The sequence below is a fragment of the Propithecus coquereli genome, unplaced genomic scaffold (genome assembly GCF_000956105.1).
Source record: "Propithecus coquereli isolate 6110/MARCELLA unplaced genomic scaffold, Pcoq_1.0 Scaffold172, whole genome shotgun sequence".
Classification (NCBI taxonomy): domain Eukaryota; kingdom Metazoa; phylum Chordata; class Mammalia; order Primates; family Indriidae; genus Propithecus; species Propithecus coquereli.
Genome location: NW_012141858.1, coordinates 599,742 through 620,844, shown reverse-complemented (window position 1 = coordinate 620,844; position 21,103 = coordinate 599,742). Strand labels below are relative to the sequence as shown.

The following is a 21,103-nucleotide window of genomic DNA, read 5'->3' as shown; positions in this document are numbered from 1 at the left end:
CCCACCCCACCCCCATCCTATCAGCTACAAGTATCTATCATGGCAGAAGAGTTTGGGTCCTGAAGAACAACTTCCATGTGTGAATTGGAAGAGAACAGAGCAGAATCCTGAACACAACGTCGGCACACACTGGTTAACAGGATTCAAACATGAGGTTTCGGCAGTTCCTTATGGTCATTCAGCAGCATCTACGTAAAGTGTTGATTCCAAAAAGGAAAATATAGATGATATCACAAAATTTGATTCATTCCCCACTTATTCAGCATTTATTGAATGTTCCAGACACCAGGATTTCAGAGATTAAAAGATCCGGTCCCAACACTTCAAGAAGTCAGGGTCAAGTGGAGAGGACAGGCAGGCAAATAAAAACCTGATAAACACTGAGATAGGACCATGTGTGAAAAATGTGGAAACAAAGAAAGTAAGTACCCAGTTCTGCCTGGATAAAGCAGAGAAAGGGACATTGAAAACTCTGGGCAACGGCTGAAGGGACAGAGGGCACAGTGTATATGAAGACACAAAAATGTGCAAGACAAGCAGGGCCTGGCACAGCATGTAGAGGTAGCACAGAGGAACACGAGGATGCACGGACAGGAGAAAATGAACTCACGAAGGGTCTCTGCTGGAAGGGTCTCTGTGTGCTCTGCTGGAATTGAAAAGTTTGTTCTATAAGAAATAGGGAGCCACTGAAAGATTCTAAACTGGGGATGAGCTTTGCATATTAGAAAGCCTACTCTGGCAGCAGTTGGAGGCTGTTACCATAAGACAAGAGGCAGGGACACTGGTTAGAAGTCTATACAGTAATGTTTACTAGAGATGAGGAGGCCCTACTCTAGGCAAGTAGGTAAGTTGGGGCCTTATCATATCAAGGAATGTTCATCTGGCAACGAAATGCAGAAAACATTGGGCATGAGAGGACCCAGAAATATATATGGTAGCATAATTGAAATAAAAAGTAATGAAAACCCAAACTAGGACATTGAAAGTAAGAAGGGAAAAGTAAGGGGATTTATGTGAGATATATTTCAGTGGTCACCCTGAAAGGCCTTAGTAATCGATCGAATGTGAGACAAGGGAAGTTGCAAGTCAAAAGCTGCTTTGAGATTTTGAGTCTGGAGGACTATAAACACTCTGGTCCTGTTCACAGAGATAGTGGCAGTGACAAGGGAAGATGATTAACTCAGTTTTGAAAACGTTGAGTTCGAGGACTCAAAGAGACATTTTGTGGATGGGATGTCCGTCAAGTAGGGAAATTCATTGCTGGAGCTTAACAGAAAGTACAGAGAAATATTTGAGAAGATGCATACATAGGTCATAGTGCAGATGTGTTAGGAATGAATGAGGGCAAGAATGAAAGTAGAAAAGACTTAGGACAGAACTATGGGCTGGAATGCAGAGAGAACTGGCAGGCGCTGAAGAAGTCAGAAACTAGGTACAAAGCTTCATCAATACCTAGCGGGCAATTTTAGAGAAAGGGATGGTCCCACAGCCAGTCAGAGTAGTTGGAGCAGATGAGGTCATTGATTTGGGCCATCAGGAAGTCATCAGTGCAGGCAGTTTCAGTAAAGGATGGAGGCAGAAGCCAAATTTTAAGCAGTTTTCTGAATGAGTACAAATCTATAGACAGAGGGCAGAAAGCTAGGCAAGTGAGTAGGGGAGTTTGGAAAAGCAGCAAGAGAGAAGAGTTTTATGGCATAAAATCACAGAGAGGGTGGGAAGGGATAGAATTAAAAACACTAAAAGGAGAAGGGAACCTTGAAATAGAAGGCAGGCCACATCCTCCTGAAGAGGAAGAAAAAAATAGAGAACAGAGAAATGAAATTAAGGTGGAGGACAATGTTGTGTAAGGAATTCTTATCAAATGATTGGATCTTCTCAGTTTTGCAGGAAATGAGGTGAAAAATGAAGTTTAACCCTTATTAGGATAGAAACAATTGAGACATATCCTTTGAGGTAGCAAATAAGGTGCCAAAATATTATACAACAAAGGATTCCAGGACCCAATGGACAGTAGTGTGAGTTGGTGGGGACTTTCTCTAGCCTGTTCAGCAACTTAGTAACAGCAGTGGACTCGACTGGGCATCACCAAAGAGTATAGAGTATCAGAGGATCGAAAATCCCATGAAGTATAAGAATATTCGATCCTAGCAGATACATCACTGAGACGGTCACCAGGGGTCCAGGTGGCATGTGGTGGGGGGTGACACCAGCATTCGCAATGGGTGAAGATGATGGCAGCTTTCCAACTCCATTCCCCAGGTTCCCACCTGAGGCTGGAGGGAGGTGTCTGGGGTCCCCCGTTTCTACCTCAACTATAGTAGCTTCATTTTTATCTGGAATACAAAAGCAACCCTTACAGGCTTTCATCTGAAGAGGCGAAAATCTGTTGCCAACGATATTGTTTGAAAACCAGTAGACTAGAAGACACATGAGAGGGAATGGGACTTGAAGTCATAAGGAGGGAAAAGTTAGGTTGTGGGGACCAGGAAAGGTAGCTAATTAGGGGTATGTGATCAGCGAGGGGATTCAGATGTTGGATCTTGGAGATCCATCCATTTGGAAGGAAGATGGGGTCCAGCATAGGACTCTGTTGGCAGAGAGTGGAAGTTGGGTGGATTGCTAGGACCTGGCATTGAGACAGCTTAAGAGCCCTAAAGCCAGCCTATTAGAAGGTTATCACCATGATGTCAAAGATGCAGAGGACCAGGGAAAGCTACAGGTGAAAGGAGATAGACTAAGAGCCAAGTCCTATAGTCAGTGAAGAAAGGCGGGGGGGAGGGTTTGAAAAAGTAGACTATGCGTTTGAAGGTAAGACAAAGCAGAAATAAGTACAAAACATGGGACTCTAAATAGGTGCAATCTGAGTTAAAGCACTGCATGCGGGGAGCAAAGAGCACTGTACATCTCTCTTGCCCCTTGTAGGGGAGTGAAAGAGAATGGCTTCTGGTTGGAAAGGGTTTTGAAGTATATGATGTCTTCAGGTTTCGATTAAAGTAGGGGGCAGAAGACCCTTTTTGGAGGATATGACAGTTCAGCATAGGACCCTGCAGGCAGAGACTGACCCTGCTCACAGAAAGCACAGGTGGCCCGGCTACAGTGGGCAGGGCAGAGAGAGGGGACTCCAGGAGTGGGACAGCCCTTTCATGACCTGAGTTGGGGAGGGAAGTAAGACAAAGATGTCTGCCTGGAGGATTCGATCAATATCAGAGAATTGAATAAAACAGGAGGCGGCGGGGTAGGCTGGACACCCAGTGGGAAAGAACAGGAGCTGAAGAGACCAAATTTGGCGGTAGGAGGAATATACAGAGTTTAAATGACTCCATCATGCCAACCCAATGCTGGATTAAGGGTGGCGACCAGCACAGCCTCAGCACTCCAGGGGCCAGACTTAGATCAATTGTTTCAGCAAAGCTGAAGGTGAGATTGTTTAAGTCACCAAAGCCCAGATGCAGATGGCTAAAGTGGAAAAAAACATTAGACCAGCTAGCTCAGCTCCCTTTTTCTTAGATAGGATACAAACACACACAGAGATGAAATAGCCCACCCCAGGGTCCTCCAGCCGGTGCTCAAAGGTGGAGCTGAGACTAGAACCCACGTACCCTGACCCCAAGGCCATCCTCTTCCTACAGTGGTCCCTGGTTTGAGGAGTGGGGACATGGAGGGGGAAACACTGGTGTGATGATTGAAATGTGGCAAACATTGGACGATTGTTTATCTTATTCAACTCTAGCTAAACTTTTTTCTAGAAGACCAGAATTTAACCTCCCACCATTGCCAATGAGCTTTTGTTCTGAGACACAACCTATTTTGTAAATGTTGGTATTCCTGGTGTTTGCTCCAACCTAAAGTCATTCTTTTTCTTGTTTGTTCCTTTAGTGTCCTTAGCCTCTAGCACAGTGGGATTGGCTGGGCAGGTTGTTCACACGGAAACCACAGAGGTTGTGCTGACAGCAGACCCCGTCACAGGATTTGGGATTCAGCTTCAAGGCAGTGTGTTTGCCACAGAGACGCTCTCCTCTCCGCCTCTGATTTCCTATATTGAAGCTGACAGCCCAGCAGAGAGGTGAGACTCTTTCTTTCACAGTATCGCTGTGTGCTCTGCATTTATGGTGCCTGCCGTCTTTGAATGGCTAATAAATTATGGAACATTGCTCAATGCAGGAAATGCAAGATGTAATGAACTCTCTTCTGACAATAAAATGTTATGTTCTTGATCAGGTTTGAGAAGAATAACGAGCATGGATGCCTTTATCTAGCAGATTTTGTCTGTCAGGGGACTGGAGGCTGTATTAACCAAAAAGGAGAAAATCCGTAGAAAACATATCCGAAGTTCAAACTTTAATAATTTCTCTGCCATAGGGGAATGTACATTCAGCATTACTGTATATTGGCTCAGATCAGATCCTAACAATATCATGGTTATGAATTATTAATTACTTCTCTGGGATACTTCATGATTCCCTTGCTCACAATTGTAATTGTGAAATGCAACAGTATATAAGACATTGAAGTTGACCTAATAATGATACCCACAGCATTGAATACATAAGACCAAGTTGTTATGCTATTTTGCAAGGATGAAACAAAGTAGATTTGGCAAGCTCAACTTGATAATTATTAACTCTATCTATAACTGCTAACATGTGGTTGTAAATTAGATGTGGGGTGCTCCAGATTGGAGACAGAGTGATGGCCATCAATGGGATTCCAACCGAGGACAGCACCTTTGAGGAAGCCAATCAGCTCCTCCGAGACTCTTCAATCACGAGCAAGGTCACGCTGGAAATCGAGTTTGATGTTGCAGGTATAATCATATAATCTCAAGTCAGCGGCAGAGTCAGCAGTGGGCTGCACGTGAATTATGTTGGTTACGTGGCAGAGGGGGGAACCATTTTTTAATATACCAAACATGCTTTTTTGAGGAGGTTTGGAGTGTCATTTTGAATTGAGCATTGTTTTTGTATTATTCATTAAAATGTCACCACAAGAACAACCAAAAATAAATGTGACAAATTGAATAAGTGATAGTCACTATAGCGGTGATAAAAAAAAATCATATGGCCTTTATTCTTTCTGACTTTCTTCTATATGCTAGAGAAACCATATTCTTCAGCCACAGAGACAAGAAAAGGCTCTTTGACCCTTTCCATGGCAAAGAATACATGAAAGTTCTTTAGAGAGCAATGAAAATTTATTAGGTGTATTTAAACAAGCCCAGTAGACAAATATTTGGTTTTTAATGTTAAAGAGAAATTGCATCAGATACTTATGAAAAATGATAAGGAAGACTTTATTCGAGACTATTGCAGAGACTGACTATTGCAGGAGAGAGAAATTGAACTCAACTCCAAATATATAGCCAGAGTGGCAGGGAATTTATAGCCAATGGGCAAGGTGAGGATGAGGGAGTCATTGGGTGGAAAATAATTAAAAGAAACTTTTTAGATATCGAGGGTGGGAGATGGCAGTGAGGAACTTGATTAGATATCAGAGGTTGGGGGGATTCTCGCTAAACTATTCAGCAAGATTCTTGCTAAAACTGGACTCCCAGGCTGAGTATCAGGACTAGTCAGAGGAGCCTGGCTGGACTTTGGTCAGGGAGTCCCCATCAGCAGCCAAGAGGTACATGGACTTTAGAGGTGGGTGATAGTTTCCATTTAAGAAAGTTGTCTTCACACAGTGAAATACTACCCATAGACCCAAGAACCTTTTCCAGTCAGTAAAGATATGCTTGTGGACACAGGGATCGCATTATTTCAGCAAATATTTGCCGAGTATTTACTGTGGGCCAGTTACTTCCTTACACAATGGAGATGTAACAATAGACAGGAAAGAAAAAACAGCTTACATTATGTGAAGCTTATGTTATAGCAGCACAAAAAGTTAATTTAAAAATTGACAAATGTAGATTTAGATAATAATAAGTGCCCTGAGGAAAGCAGGATAGAGGGTTGGATATGGCTGTGGGGAGCTATTTTTGTAGGATGAGGTTTGAGGCATCTGCCATACGGGGCTCTGGGAGGAGGGCATCCTGGGCAGAGGGCGCAGGCAGGGCAAGGACCCGAGCCAGAGTAATCAGTTTGGTGGAGAGAAAGCAACAAGGGCTGTTGCTGGGGCATCCGAGGGGGCTGCAGGTGGGGATGGGGGTGGGGGGTGGGTTTGGACTTGGGGATGGGGCAGGAGAGGTTGGAAGAGGCCAAGTAATACAGTGCCCTGGTGAAGAATTTACATTATTTATATTCCGAGTGTGGTGAAGCCATGGAGCATTTTATGCAGGGGAGGGAGATAATCTGATGAATGTTTTAGAAAGATCCTTCTGGAATGTAAGGAGAAAATAACAGAAGCAGAAAAACCAGTTGGGAGATGGTGATGGTTGGACAGGTAAGGGATGGTGGTAGCTGGAATAGATGGTAGCACTAGAGGTGGGGGCAGATAGTGGAACTTAGGATGTGGTTTGAGTGGACTAGCAGCACCTGCTTAGGGATTGGCTATGGAAGACGAGGGAGAGGGATGACCATGGGCAGCTCCTGAGGTGTGACAGGGAAGCAACTGTGTAGACAGCATTGAGAAGAGGACTGGAAAAGTAGAAATTTGGGGATAGCAAAAAGAATTCTATTTTTGAGATGAGTTAGCAAATCCAGTGCCAATATTAGAGAAAAAAAAAAAAAACCAAGCACGTCCCTTCCTTAATTCAAAAGACAGTTATGGAACACCAGTTATGTTCAGATCATTGAGATAGAAAATAGAAAGGATCGATATCCTCAAGGAGCTCGTAGCCAAATAGGCAAGAAAAAGATAAGAACAGACTTGCTGAATGTGTGTTGCCACTGGAATGCAGAAGGAAGTACCCAAGAGAGCACAGGCAGTACCTCCAGGAGCCCAGGACTGGGGGTCTGGGCTGGAGAGCAGGACCAAGGAGCGACCCGCATGTCAGTGATTGTTAAAGTCATTAGAAAAAGAGAGACCACTAGGGAAAGGGGACTGAGGAGGAGACTCTGCCTGGGGAATACCAAGATTTAAAGGGGAAAGATGCTAGCACAGGAGATAAAGAAGATGCAGTATGAGAAGTGGAGGAGAACCAAAAGAAGGGGGAGTTTTGGAAGCCAAAGAAGGGGTTTCAAGGCAGAAGTCATGATCAATAGCTTAAAAGTGCTATGGAAAATTCAAGTAACAGAGGCAAGAAATGTCCTTTGGAAGAAAGACATTGCCAGAGTAGATCCAGGGGAGCAGGGACAGAGGTTGGGTTGCAGTGAGCTGAGCGTGAGTGGAGCTGGAGAAGCACAGAGAAGCTCTGCTTGTTGTCTGAGTAGGAATTGGGTTTTGGAAGAGAGTTTGGCAGGAAAAATGCAGTGAATGGATGAAAGAGACTGAAGATCACTGTGAGCTCCTCTTTTTTTTTTTTTTTTTTTTGAGACAGAGTCTCACTGTGTTGCCCGGGCTAGAGTGCCGTGGCGTCAGCCTAGCTCACAGCAACCTCAAACTCCTGGGTTCAAGCGATCCTCCTGCCTCAGCCTCCCGAGTAGCTGGGCCTACAGGCATGCGCCGCCATGCCTGGCTAATTTTTTCTATATATTTTTAGTTGTCCAATTAATTTCTTTCTAATTTTAGTAGAGACGGGGTCTCGCTCTTGCTCAGGCTGGTTTCGAACTCCTGAGCTCAAACAATCCGCCCGCCTCGGCCTCCCAGAGAGCTAGAATTACAGGCGTGAGCCACCCTGCCCGGCCTGTGAGCTCCTCTTTGAGAACAGAAGTATATTTTAGTCGTGCATTTAGCTATATATTTGTTGCTCTGTTTTATATTGCCTTATATGCCCTACTCAGTAGTTCTTAACCAGGGTCAATTTGCCCCAAAAGACATTTGCAAGGCCAAGAGATTTAGCTGTAGAGAAAGGAGAAGGGACAGCGGAGTTCAGAGGGCTGTTGTTTTGTTTTGGTGTTTTGTTTTATTAAGCTTGGAGAGATGTGAGCAGGTTTGGAGGCAGAAATGAATGAGGGAGAGAAGAGATAATAGGTGGAATCAGGTCCCCAAAGGAATGAGCAGGGGAAGTTATCTAGGACACCAGTATATACTAGTCCAAGACAGAAGGTAGAAGAGCTCTTTCTATGAGTTTGAAAACAAGGACGTGAGAACATAAGTACATTTTCAGCTCTGTTGACATAGTTCACCTAAGAACTGTCAAGCAAGAGTGAAAGCATAAGCAGCCTGGGGGGTTGCAAAGAATGATGGTTTAGAGTAGCAAATGGGGAGGGAGGATGAGTGAGAAAACCAAGCAGAAGCATGTAAGAGGACGTTCAGGCGAGATGGTGGACCACACGAAGTGTGGAAGCTTGAAGTTGATAGCAGCATCAACCTATGTGGTAAAGTAGTTTGGTTCTTTTTTCCAGGAGACCTCAGCTGCTGAGGAATAAGAGCAGAGAAAATAGATGATTAGATTGAGCCAGAGACTGAGACTACCAGAGAAGGTTCAACAGAAGAACTTGAGTCAAGGATGCTCACAGGGTTGCTGGGAGAGCATAATAATTATTATGATAATACTTATCAAATGCTTACTCTGAGGCTTGTCACTTTCCTAAGCACTGTGTGTGTATTAGGTCATTTAATCCTTATGACAGCAATGGCAGAGGTTACCATGCTTACGTCCTCAAGAACCTGAGGCACACAGAGTTAATGGCTGGCTGGGATTTGAACCCCGGCAGTCTGGCTCCAGAGGCCACACTCGCAGCACGGCACTGCACTGCCTGTTTTGAAAGAATCTAAGTGGGAGAGAAGTGGGAATGGACAATGGATCAGCCCAATAGACTGAGGAAAGGAGGACTTCAGGAACTAGGGGGTCTTCAGGAAGAAAAATGGGTATAGTGGGAGAAAGGGGATGAGCGAGCTAAGTGCCAGATTGGGGTCAAGGTGATATATTAGAGTTTAGAACTTCAGAGAAGGTCAAGCACGGCTCAGGATGGTGAGCTGCCGAAGGGGAGGAGTACGGAGGTGAGGATTATCAACCAGGGGAGGATTGGGATAAGGAGGGGTGTGAGAATGGGCTACAATGGACATACCCAGCACAATCCCATCAAAGCGTCTTTGCAGCAGCTGTTCCCTCTGCCTAGACAGCTCTTCCCTGACACATTCAGTGGTTTACTCACTTTGTTCAAGTCTTTGCTCAAATGTCACTCGCTCAGAGAAGGCTTCCTTGACCATGTGTCACTGTCTGTCCTCTTGCCCAGATTTATGGTTCTTCTTAGCCCTCCTCGCGATCTGATGTTATGTCATGTATTTATTTATTGTCTCTCATATCCAGTAGAAAAATGTATGATGTCAGGGACCTTGTGCCTGTTGTTCAAAAATGTGCCCCTAGCACCCAAAATAGTGCTTGGGATGCAGGGGGCTCTCCTCCAGTCAGGGCTTGGTGAATGAACGAATGAATGAATGAATGGAGTAGAGTTGGCCCTCCTGTAGGATGGGAATCAGGAAGTTCAGTTTGCATCAGGAACTGAGATCATCTCCCCTGCTACTCTGGGGCTCCTAGTCTCTCAGCGCTGCTTGTTTCTGCACATCTGCTCCACTTGTCCCTGCAGACAAGCGTTCTCTGACTTTTTATTGTATGTAAGTGTCCCATCTTTGCTGAAGTGCCAGCCAGGAGAACGATTCTAACTGGCCCAGCTTAGGTTTGGTATTCTCTTGTTCAGTTATGACCAAACATGAATCAGGTAGAAGGACCCTGTAAGGACCAGTCAGATGGTGTTGAAGATAATGGTTTTCAAAGAGGAAACCCAGAGACCCTAGAATGCACTTAGTACAATGGCAGAACATGAGAGGTGAAAGAACTCTTACATCCTAGAGACCCTAGAATGCACTTAGTACAATGGCAGAACATGAGAGGTGAAAGAACTCTTACATCCTAGTACCTTTATTTATTATAAGTGGGGAGAACAAGGCTTAGGTGGGGAAGCTCAAGGTTATACAGCAAGTGAATGGCAGATCCTAGGTCTGTTGACCTGGAGTCTGTCTTCTGCATATCATATTGCACTGCCTCTCTGAAGAGATGTTACCAGCATGAAACAAGTAGAGCAGGATTTCTGAACTCTGCCCTACTGACATTCTTTGTTGCAGGGAGGTGGTTTGTTGAACATCCTGTGCACTGCAGGACTTTCAGCAGCATCTGCTCACTACATTTCAGTAGTGGAATGACCAGCACAATTTGACCTTCTCTATAAGCAGTATCTAAGTATTTACTTGTGCTATAAATGCATTTTTATTTTATGCATATTCTTGAAATTTGTTCATTGTTTAATGCATTTTTAATTTATATGTGTATTTTAATATTTGTTGATTGAATACCTTAATATCTTAGATTTAAGCTCTTAAAAAATAAGAACTGTATATCTATTAATATTAAACTCACTTATAAGTAAGAGGAAAAAGGAACATAATGTTATCTCCACCTGCTCTGGATTGTTCCAGAAAGCAACCCACTTCAAATAGATAGAAACAATCTAGAATAGGGCAAGAAAAAGTATGTTCTCATCTTGTTATACCCTCCTCCCTTGCTCATGGCAGATATCACTAATTGATACCAGTATTCTCCTGCCAATCCCAGATACGGTATCAGAGTCCTCAATAAAACACTCTAGGCAGTCATTACCAATCTATTGGAATTTATTATAAACTATTGGAATTAGAAAAATCCTTTTTAGCCAATCAAGAACTTGGGACATTGGTAGGGAACCTCTGCATGTGAGCTATTTCAAGATTGCCCTTAGCTAGGCATGGTGATGCACATGTGTAGTCCCAGTTGCTTGGGAGGCTGAGCCAAGAGGATCGCTTGAGCCTAGAAGTTTTCGAGGTCACAGTGAGCTATGATCAGGCCACTGCATTCCAGTCTGGGCAACAGAGCCAGACTGTATCTCAAAAACAGAACCCATAATATGCTGAAATTAAAAAAAAAAAATAGAAACAAAAAAAAAACTGCCCTGTCCTTCTGGATTCATTCCTAATTGTCTGGACTGGATGTGAGCCATCCATTTCTAAAATTCTTCCTCAAATATTTCATACCCAGATTTATTCCCAAACACTTTTCAGAGATAAATTGTCTTTATTTTATAAAAATTTTAAGTGACACAGAGTGGTTAAAAAGCTTGACTATGAGTACATTTTTACCTAAATCTATCTCTTTAAATAGGTACTACTGCTATACAAGTAACTTTAATTTTTTTAAGCTGAAGGTGCTCATAACCCCACCAAACTAATAAATATAAGTTTAAATTTTTTATAGTCCTTTACCAAAATCTTTTACCATACACATAATTTTATAAAGCTATGATCATAACATATACAATTTACATTTTTTGCCTTGTCCAATACTGTCTTTTACAATCTACAATTAATCTACATTTAACCTACAATTAATATCTACCAATCTACAATTAATAACATGAATAATTGAAGTTTCTGCTTTAACTCTGAAGTTATTTCGTTGGCAAAAGTGTAGCTCTGTTCTGGAAAGAAGTCTCAGTGAAGATCCTATCAAACGATGTTTGCCATCGTTCTAGAGCTCCCCATGCCTGTCTCTGAGTGGGTAGGAGTTAGACATTTACATTCCTCACAAGGGTGTCCGCACTGATGAATTACGATGTGGTGGTTGTCTTACTGTGTGAACAATGAATGCTTCGGGCAGAAAAGCAAGCCAATTGGAAAAAAGGAAATGTTCGTTTACCCAAATGTGTTTTTAATTATAGTATTAACAAAGACAGAGCAAAATCAGGGAAGTGCAAAATAATCTCATGGGAGTCTAACAAAATCAACATCATTTGTTCTCAGATTCTATTTACCCCCTCAAAACCTGTTGTTTTTCCAAATGGATCTTTTTCCTCTTTACTAGTATTTCATGAAAAATCCCCAAATTAAATGTGCCTTTGCTTTAACAGCCAAATAATTATATAGGGGGAAAAATAACAAATATAAAATAAATCATGTTGGCATTTAAAGATTAAAATGAAGCCACAGCTTGATCAAAGAGATTTATTAGTTGATATTTGCTCATCATTATGAATATTTCAAGTCTTATGTAGTCAAAAGTGATCCATTACTGTTTTCCAAGAAGTGATAATATCTCCTCCAGTGTCATTAATAATGTTAATCTTGGTCAAGATTCCCTGCATTAAAAATGTATAAAAGCAAAATGTTGCTATAGTAACTATTCTAGATGAGTGTGTTCTGGCCCTTGTGAGACCAGAAGACCTCACTTGTATAATAAGCATGGCATCATAAGCAAGATGTTGCTTACATACATAGATATATATATATATATATTATATACACACACACACAAACATACATTATGCTCCCCTCCCCTTTCACAGAGGACTTTTTCTTAAAACAGAAGACATTAAATAGTTACCCATTCATGAAATGAGTTCCACAAAGAGCAAAGCTTCATGTGCATTTACTTACAGACCACCTGTGTGCTTTATCTAAGTAATCAAACCATTTATTCCTGCTATACCCATGAACACTTGCATAGAGGCTTTCTGCTGCCCCCATCCCATTTCCTCTACTGAATCAACGTGTTCATTAGAAATCTTTCAGTTGCAAGCAACAGAAATGCATTCCAACTAGTTTAGACAGAGCAAAGGCATTCACTGGAAGTATAGCCTGTGTTTCACAGCCGGGAGGGGCTAGAACCAACATCAGAGGCTGTTAAGGCCGAGCACAGTCTCTCTCAAGACCTCATGCTCTCTCCTCAGGCACACTTGTTTCTTTCTTCCTTCTCTGTGCCAACCAGCTACTACTGCATATGCGCAAACCCTGGCCACTTCCAAAGGCCCTCTGTGTCCCCAGTCTGCATGCTAATTCCAAATTCTTAAATGGTCATTTGGAGTGTGGAAAGAAGTTGGCAATTATCCTTCTGTTGTTGGAGAGGAGAGTGGCGAGGACTCAGGAAAGAGATGAAGGGAAGACATGGATTGGAAAAAATATCTCAGAAGTAAATATTTATGAAACTTGCAGCACCTGAAGTCAGAAGTAAAGGCATACCTAAGTGTCTGTTACCTACTTCATTTCTCATTTGTTGCACCAATTTGTCAAAATTAGCTGGTCTTTTTGAACTCTATTGAGGGAAATAAATAATTTTATCTAGCTCAAGTCCTACTGGGAAATGAGGAGGGTGCAAATTCTTCATGAATAAATAAAATAAACAAATAAGTATATGTGGGTTCACCTCCTGGCACAGCGGAGTGTTAGTTGAAAACAACGGAAAGCCAAAGGTATTAACTCAGTCTGTGACACTCTCCCGGTCACAGGCACAGTTAAGAAGAGTAGCAGTAAATGAGAAAGGCACTCTCGCTCACTCCTCTCTGATGTGCACAGAAAAGAAGGCGGAAGGAGGAGGCCAGAGAGGGAGGACCCAGCAGCACCGCTGAGACTGAGAGGGCCAGTTTGGGGTCCTTTTTGACAGGTGGCTTTTTAGAAGCCTGGAGGGCCCAAGGAAATCAAATTCTTATTATGTTCTTCAGTTTAACACTCTATGATGAACCTTCTGAGGTGGAAGATCAGATTCTGATCTTGTTTTCCTGCCTGAATTTCTCATGGAAAAGGACAAGAGGCCCAAAAGAGCAATTTAAGGCAGAACAAGGAAGGGGGGACTCTTTTTCTTCTGTTTCCATGAGTCCAATGCTAACTTCCAACCTCCACTTTGCAGAGACTCTAAATGTGTTAAATATGTGATTAGCACGTTTAACCAGAGGTCTGAGGGCCTCATCTCACAGCTGCTGTAGTTCATTCTTTTCGTGCTGGGTGGGGGCCTGCGTTGATCAAGCTAATCAAGCAGTCCAAGCTCACCCATCCTGCAGTCCTCCCCTTATGCTAATAGTCCCTTTGCTGGTGACCCCTCTTCCCACTTCTTTCCAAAACCTTCAAGAAAGGAGTATAGTCATTAACAATTTAGTATGAATAGATGTTACCTCTTCAGTGCATATTTGCATTTTAACTTCATCACTAATTAAAGGTCTTCCAGATGGTTAAAGGAATTTTAAGAACAGTACAGTTAAGAATATATAGCAATTCTTTTCTTTCTTGAATATTAGTCAGGTCCTGATGAAATCAACTTATTCTCTCTAGGGTTGAGATTCAGCGGTACACACTGGTTCTCTCTCTGTGCCACAATGTTAGCTTACTTCTGTATTGGCTGGCCAATATCTGAGCCACCTGCACCCCGTTCCATGTGTCCCCTCATCCTATCTGGGACCTCCTGGAGCTCCCCATGATCCAGAAGCTAAAGGGTCATCCTTGGTGCAAACTGGGGCCTCCTGGGTCCCGTGTTCCAACTCTGTGGTCAGCACCCCATCTGATTGGCTGTGAAATATTTGGAACAGCACCCCTGATTCTACCTCTTTAATTTTACTTTTCACTGTTTACATTACAAATTAAGGCACCTCTCCACCCACACTCACCCCCAATCAAGAACCATCACACCAAACTGACATCTCTCCTGGAATCTATTTTCCCAGCTACCTTCAAACAATAAATGGAAAAAAAAATTAAAAAAAAGAAAAAAGAATTGCTGAGTAATAAACTCTGGAAAAATATGGTTGGAGGGGAAAAGAATCTAACCTGCTAACCAGACTTAGTCTTCTTATACTTTAGTGTGCCCGAGAATCTCCTGGAAAACGTGATTAAAGTACAGATTTCAAGACTCTATCTTTAGAGATTCTGATTTCATAGATCTGGAACGATTTAGGAATCTACATTACAGGTACATTTGATGTAGATGATGCCTGGATCATACTTGAGAAATACTGAACTCAACTGTTGCTGTGAATCATACACAGTTGCCTATGGGTAGGACGCATATTCATCACCCGGAGCTTAGTCTACCAGGATTTCACAAGCACTCGCCTTACTTCAATGCCCACAGCTTTACCGCCAATGATTACAAGTATTCCTGATGCATTTTTATTGATGAGTGCTCCAGTTCTTTGGTGTTCTGTTAACACATTCTTTTTTGTTTTGAAATTACAGAGTCTGTCATCCCAAGCAGTGGAACATTTCATGTAAAGCTCCCTAAGAAGCACAATGTGGAACTTGGAATAACCATAAGTTGTAAGTAGAAGTTATTTCTTAAAAATACAGAATTTGAAAAAGACATTAGAAAGTTGTGTTAGCAGATGGTGTGCAGGTGTGGCAAATGTTTGAAGTGTATTTGCCAAGTTTCTATGTTGTGATACAAAAATGTGGAGCAGTCAGACCTCTAGCACTTACTGGCCCTGTGAAAGGGGCAAGCTACCTGTACTCTCTTTGATCTTATTTCTTCATCCGTAAAATGGAAATGACATTTACAAAATATAGGGTTGTTTTAAGTATTAAATAAAATAATGAGTGTATATACTTAGAATAATACCTGACAAGTAATAAATTAAGTACTCAATAAATATGTACCTTACACCCCCCATGAATAATTAGATGAGTAGATAAATGCATATAGGTTCTCTATATTTTAGTATATTATAGATTAGTATATTGTAGATTCACAATAATCTATTTAACTAACAAAAATCACATTTATTTACTTTTAAGACCATCTTCCCATCTGTCCACTATGCATCTATAATCTTTTTCACAAGACTAAAACAATGTCTCTTACTTTAGTAAATTCCTGAATTCCTCCATGATGCACAGTGTCTGGGCAACCAACCCAAAAGGAAAAGCAGAGCATATAAATGTGTTGAATTCCCTCCTGTCCTTAGGCTCTAGTTTTGTAACTGCTTTAGTAAAAAAACTTTGAAAATTTTAGCCCCAGTGGACTTTTATAGAATGGATATTGAGGGGTCTTTTTTTTCATGCTTCTAATATCCATAGACTAAGTTCATCCATAAATGTCCCAAGAAAATGAAGCAAATGATAAATGTTAAAGACCAAAGGAGACATAGAGGCAATGATTGTGACCACGAGGTGGTTCCTTCAAAAATGAGTGATGAGGCTACATCCAAGTGCCTCACTACACTCTGTTGGATAGTGTTCCTGTCAGTGGTTAAGACAAAAATAAATAAAAAGACTTCTCAATTGGGTAATATGAAATGGAACTGTCCAATTCAACTTGGATGATATAAATTTAATACTGAAAAATGAAATTTTATTTATAACCAATAAACCACACATATCTACTACAATGCTAAAAAGAGTGGTACTACAATTCAGAACACATGTTAAGAACAAGAAGTCATATGAATGGGAGAGAGCCTATATCCCCCCAACCCCAATGTGGCCTACTGGCAGAGAAGTAAAAAGACACAATGGAATTTTGGAGACTCTAGCCCTATGCTAGTTGCTACTAAAGTCATATAAATGGGGGTCATATTCATGGGGTCACTTAGCCTCTCAGTTTGTTCACTATGAAGCAAAGATGGTATGTCATTATTCTGTCAACAGCTGTGGCTGCTGAGATTAAGGGAGAACACATTAGAACTTACTATTCCAAAAAAAGTGGGGCTCAAAATGGCTTTTGCAAGCCCCATGTAACTGTAAGGCTGTGCTCGTTTATTCTGTTTATTACAATCCATTCATTTATTCCCTCAGAACCAGCTGTGAAAGTGGTACCTCTTGGAGTTGTACAGTACATAATCCACCTGCTGTACACAGAGACCTTGCCTTCCCTTCTGTCCTTTCATTCTTCTGCCTGAGCTCACTAAATACATTCTGAGCATCCACTGTGCCCTAAGCCTATGCTAAGTTTCGAGATACACACCCTGCCCTTAGAGACGCTTCCTGCTAGTGGGCATTCTGAAGACACCTATTCCACAGAAACTTCTAACACCACTGCCACACAGTTATTTTACTCTCAAATTTCAATTAGGAGGCCGGGCACGGTGGCTCACACCTGTAATGCTAGCACTCTGGGAGGCCTAGGCAGGAGGATTGCTTGAGATCAGGGATTCAAGACCAGCCTGAGCAAGAGAGAGACCCTCTCTCAACTAAAAAATAGAAAAAATTAGCTGGACAACTAAAAATAGAAAAAAAAATTAGCCAGGCATGACGGTGTATGCCTATAGTCTCAGCTACTTGGGAGGCTGAGGCAGGAAGATTGCTTGAACCCAGGAGATTGAGGTTGCTGTGAGCTAGGCTGATGCCATGGCACTCTAGCCCAGGGAACAGAACAAGACTCTGTCTCAAAAAAAAAAAAATTTCAATTAGGGAAATGTTCCTTTTTTGGTTGTTTTATACAACAGATTTATTCTTATAAATTGATACAAATAAGAGTACAATTTATTCAGGAGAGCATCCATTTAAAAAATAATCCTGTGATGTATTTCTTTTTAGAAGGTAGATATTTATATGCTAATTTGTTTGAGATATAGTCATGTACCCACAACTGCGAAATATTTGTTTTATTCACACGAAGACTCATTTAAAATTTTGCTTTATGAGAGTGTTTCATATGTGCTAAGTATTATTTCCAAAACTAATTTTAATAGCAATAATGACAACAACCTAAAAACCCCCACAAGTTGGGCTTGAATCTTAGCCAGCCACGAGCAAATGCTGTTCACAGAAGCCGAATGTGTCGCTGTTCCTGGGTAGAGAAATGATCCATAAGTTGTCAAACATGCTTCTCAGCCCTTCCAGAGCTCTGGCTCCATTTACACAACTAATCATCGCCATGCCAAGTTTGTGTCTCCTTGTAGAAAATAGTGATATTTTGCCAGTTGAAAAAGCAGAATTTGTTTTTTAAAATAAGGGCCAGAATCCATTTTCATTGTTATAAGATCGTAACCTTGTGAGGCCTAGCACAGCTCCTAGCACATACAGGGTTCTGACGTGATATCTGTATCTGTGGAGTGAATGAACAAGAAGTCTTTGTCTGCAAACAATTTCTACTAAGCACTGTGCACTCCAGGAAATGAGCCTTGAAGGGAGATAATGAATATAGATGTTTGTGCAGAGGCCATTGCGTGGACTGAAGAAGCACTGACTTGCAAAATGACTAAGAGCGAGGACTAAGAGCCCAGACTGCCCCATGCATTGATTCCCTAGACCTCTCTGTTCCCAGTTTCCTCGTCTGTAAAAAAGTGGACCTATTACCTCTTTCATAGTATTGTTGACGAGGTTAAATGATTAGTATATGTAAGTGCCTAGAACACGTGGTGAACACTAACAAATGTTAGTGATTACCATGATGATCATTCTTTACACTTAGAGCCTTGTGAAATATTTTAAGCACAGCTCTAGCCCACAAAATCTAGTGCCAACTATAGTTATATTGCTAAAGTGAGGAATCCAGAGCTCTTCTTGCACACAGGTACTGTTAGTGACACCGAGGCATTGCAAAGATGTATTGACTTTTCTCATTATCTTTATACAAAGTCCCCTTTCTGTCTTCCTCACCTTGTGAAAATCTGAGTGTTAAGAAACAGCCCTCCATCTCTGGACGCGCATCAGGAGAGCCTTTCCGGCTCACTCTTCCTACCTAATTGACTGAGAAATGAGTCCCTCTGATTTGGGACATGGTGAGCAGTTTCAGGCTAATTTTCTTAAGTTCCTGATGAAACATTCACAGCACATTAGCATCGGACATTACTTTTATTGATGTTATTGCTGTAATATGGAGTGATTTATTAAAGCAAATAAGTGGAACGACCTAGCAGAAGGATGCAGCTTGGGACTGAAGCCGCATCCTGATGCCTCCGCACCTCAGCCAATCAGAAGCCAAGGCTTGTACCTTCCTGCACAGCCCACCTGCCTTTCAAGTCAAGAACCCTGGTTGTCTCTGTCATGAGCAGTTATCAGTAAAGTCCTTTCCTTATAGGGGTTTTCTCTTGAGGTTTTATTACAGGGGTTTGTATCTACCTTGTACCAGGCATGGCACTATGCAATTTTATGTGTTTTTCTTATTTAATCCTTAAAGTGGCCCTGTGACGTCTATCCCCATTCTACAGAAAGGAAAGTACAGCTCAGCTGGGTAACCTACTCCAGATACAGAACAAAACCTACTCAAAGATCCAGAACTAATAAAAGGCAAACGTGGGATCCAAACCCATTCTCTCTGACCTAACACTGGCTTTGCTGTCTCTACAACACTCATCCCAGTCGCCATCTGATTGATGAACCTCCCCAGATCGTATATCAGAAAAGCAAAAGGCAGCATTTTGTGAGTGCAGTTAATCTGTTGGCTTGCCTTTTTAGTTGTGACTAAATTGTGTGCAGGAACAAAGGCTTGCCTGATTTTTTTTATAAAATCATAAAGCAGCCTTTGTGACAAGCACAACAAATTTGTCATTTTGCCCCTAAGTCTTAAGCATGTTTAGAAGAGAATGGTTCATATTTTTTGCCAACTTGCAATAAAAACTCTACTCACTGCTCCATTTAAAATCAAATAACTTATTTTACTTGCCACATACTATGTATTATACATGGTTGCAATTAAAATAAAACTGAATGAGAGAGAGAGAGAGAGAGAGAGAGAGAGAGAGAGAGAGTGTGTGTGTGTGTGTGTGTGTGTGTGTTAGTTACTCCAATGTAGTTTGGATACTTCATCAGACACTCTTTAAGCAGAGTGCCTTGACTTAGGAGAGTAAGTTCCATGAATGGCTGGATGTTATAAAATGTTCTTGGAATACTTTGTTGATTCCCATTTAATTAGCCTCAAAACTCAGAATAGTTCACTTGTCTTCAAATGCAGACGAAGTTATGTAAACAAAGGATAGAGACTGTCATTTTCTACCTACTTGGACAACTATTTGTTCTCGATAACCAGTTTCTGATAGTGTGGGGAGATCAGTGGTTTTAAAATTTCTGGGGTCAAAAAATGGTAGCTTTACACGTGGGGCCAGTGGTGCAATGGATAACGCGTCTGACTACGGATCAGAAAAAATGGCAGCTTGAACACATGCTTTTACCTCTTCTCTCACCCTATGCCCCACTTTAAATGGCAGTATAAGATTTTTCAAAGGGCAAAAGCCAATAAGGAAAAAAAGAAAAGGAAAATAGACAACAACAATCAGATTTGGCAAAGAAGATGAAGAAAGACAAATTTAACTGAAGAAGCGGAGGAGAAGCTGACGACCTGATTTACACCCTGTACTCCCAGGAGGCTCGGGAATGGGTGGAACCAGGAACTGCTGGAAGCAAGAGTGATGGAAAAGCTAAGACAGAAGGATTGATTGAAAGCCTATTGAGAACGAATTTGTCCTTAGATGGCTTCCCCAACTCAGCACATCCAAGTACCCCTCCCCTACCCCAGCAGAAGGGCTGGAGTTGTATTCTCCAGAAAGCATGCAATGGAGAATTCCCTGAACTGGAAGAACACAGCTGAATGCAGCAGTACTGCTCCAAAAACAGAGATTAGGTGAAAGTTTGCGTACTGAGTATTGAGACCGCCAGCCTTCCTCCCCCAATAAGCTCCAGCAAGGTAGCCAAGCTGAATCACCTCCAAGGGGGAGAAATAAACAATTTAGCTGGGCCTGGGAGTAGTGGCATGTCTGTAGTCCCACATTTAACATGCATGGTAGTGACAGAGGCAGGAGCTCATACAAATTTGGATGCACTTCTGGGTTCAACTCCATCACCCCAATGAGCATCCACCCTGATGAAGGTCTCAAGTCTCAGATAGGGACTCAGTGAAAGGAGAAAGAAGAATCTAGAAAACATGAAAATGGCCACCATACGTGTCTATAGACCATAAGAAGTTTCAAGCTTCTCTGAAGGCTGTGTGGGTTAGTCCAAGAGGTCCAAGTGCTATTTTCCCCTGTTGCAGAGATGACAGCAATGAGTTTGATGTATTTTGTTGCCTCTATTTATTGTTTGGTTTCACAGACCGTTTCAGAGGGACATGGATGTTTTAAAAAGCCAAAGGAAACAAAGAGTGCTATGTTATGGTTACTACAGCTTGGCAAAATATTGTGTAAATTCATTGGCAGATGCTAGAAAAGCTATACTTGCTGGTCATAACAAAGTTTTTATTTTTGTGCCCTATGCCCAGAACAATTTGCAGTTTTGAAATATGACATGACTAAAAATGCTAGATGTTCATATGTCTCTAGAGGAATTATATCCAATCATTGAATGAAGGTTTAAATTATGAATTAATTGGAGTGAATAGAATGTTTCGCATTCTTTGCTA

General features: G+C 41.7%; 1 protein-coding gene across 1 annotated transcript in view; it reads left to right on the top strand.

Moving 5' to 3' along the window:
- The window catches only part of GRIP1 (glutamate receptor interacting protein 1), a 154,482-nt gene that overhangs the window by 85,008 nt on the left and 48,371 nt on the right, over nt 1-21,103 (top strand). The window contains exons 9-11 of the mRNA XM_012642012.1: nt 3,877-4,063; nt 4,659-4,804; nt 15,010-15,090. Coding sequence (XP_012497466.1) covers nt 3,877-4,063; nt 4,659-4,804; nt 15,010-15,090 — 414 coding nt within the window. The remainder of the gene's footprint in view (nt 1-3,876; nt 4,064-4,658; nt 4,805-15,009; nt 15,091-21,103) is intronic.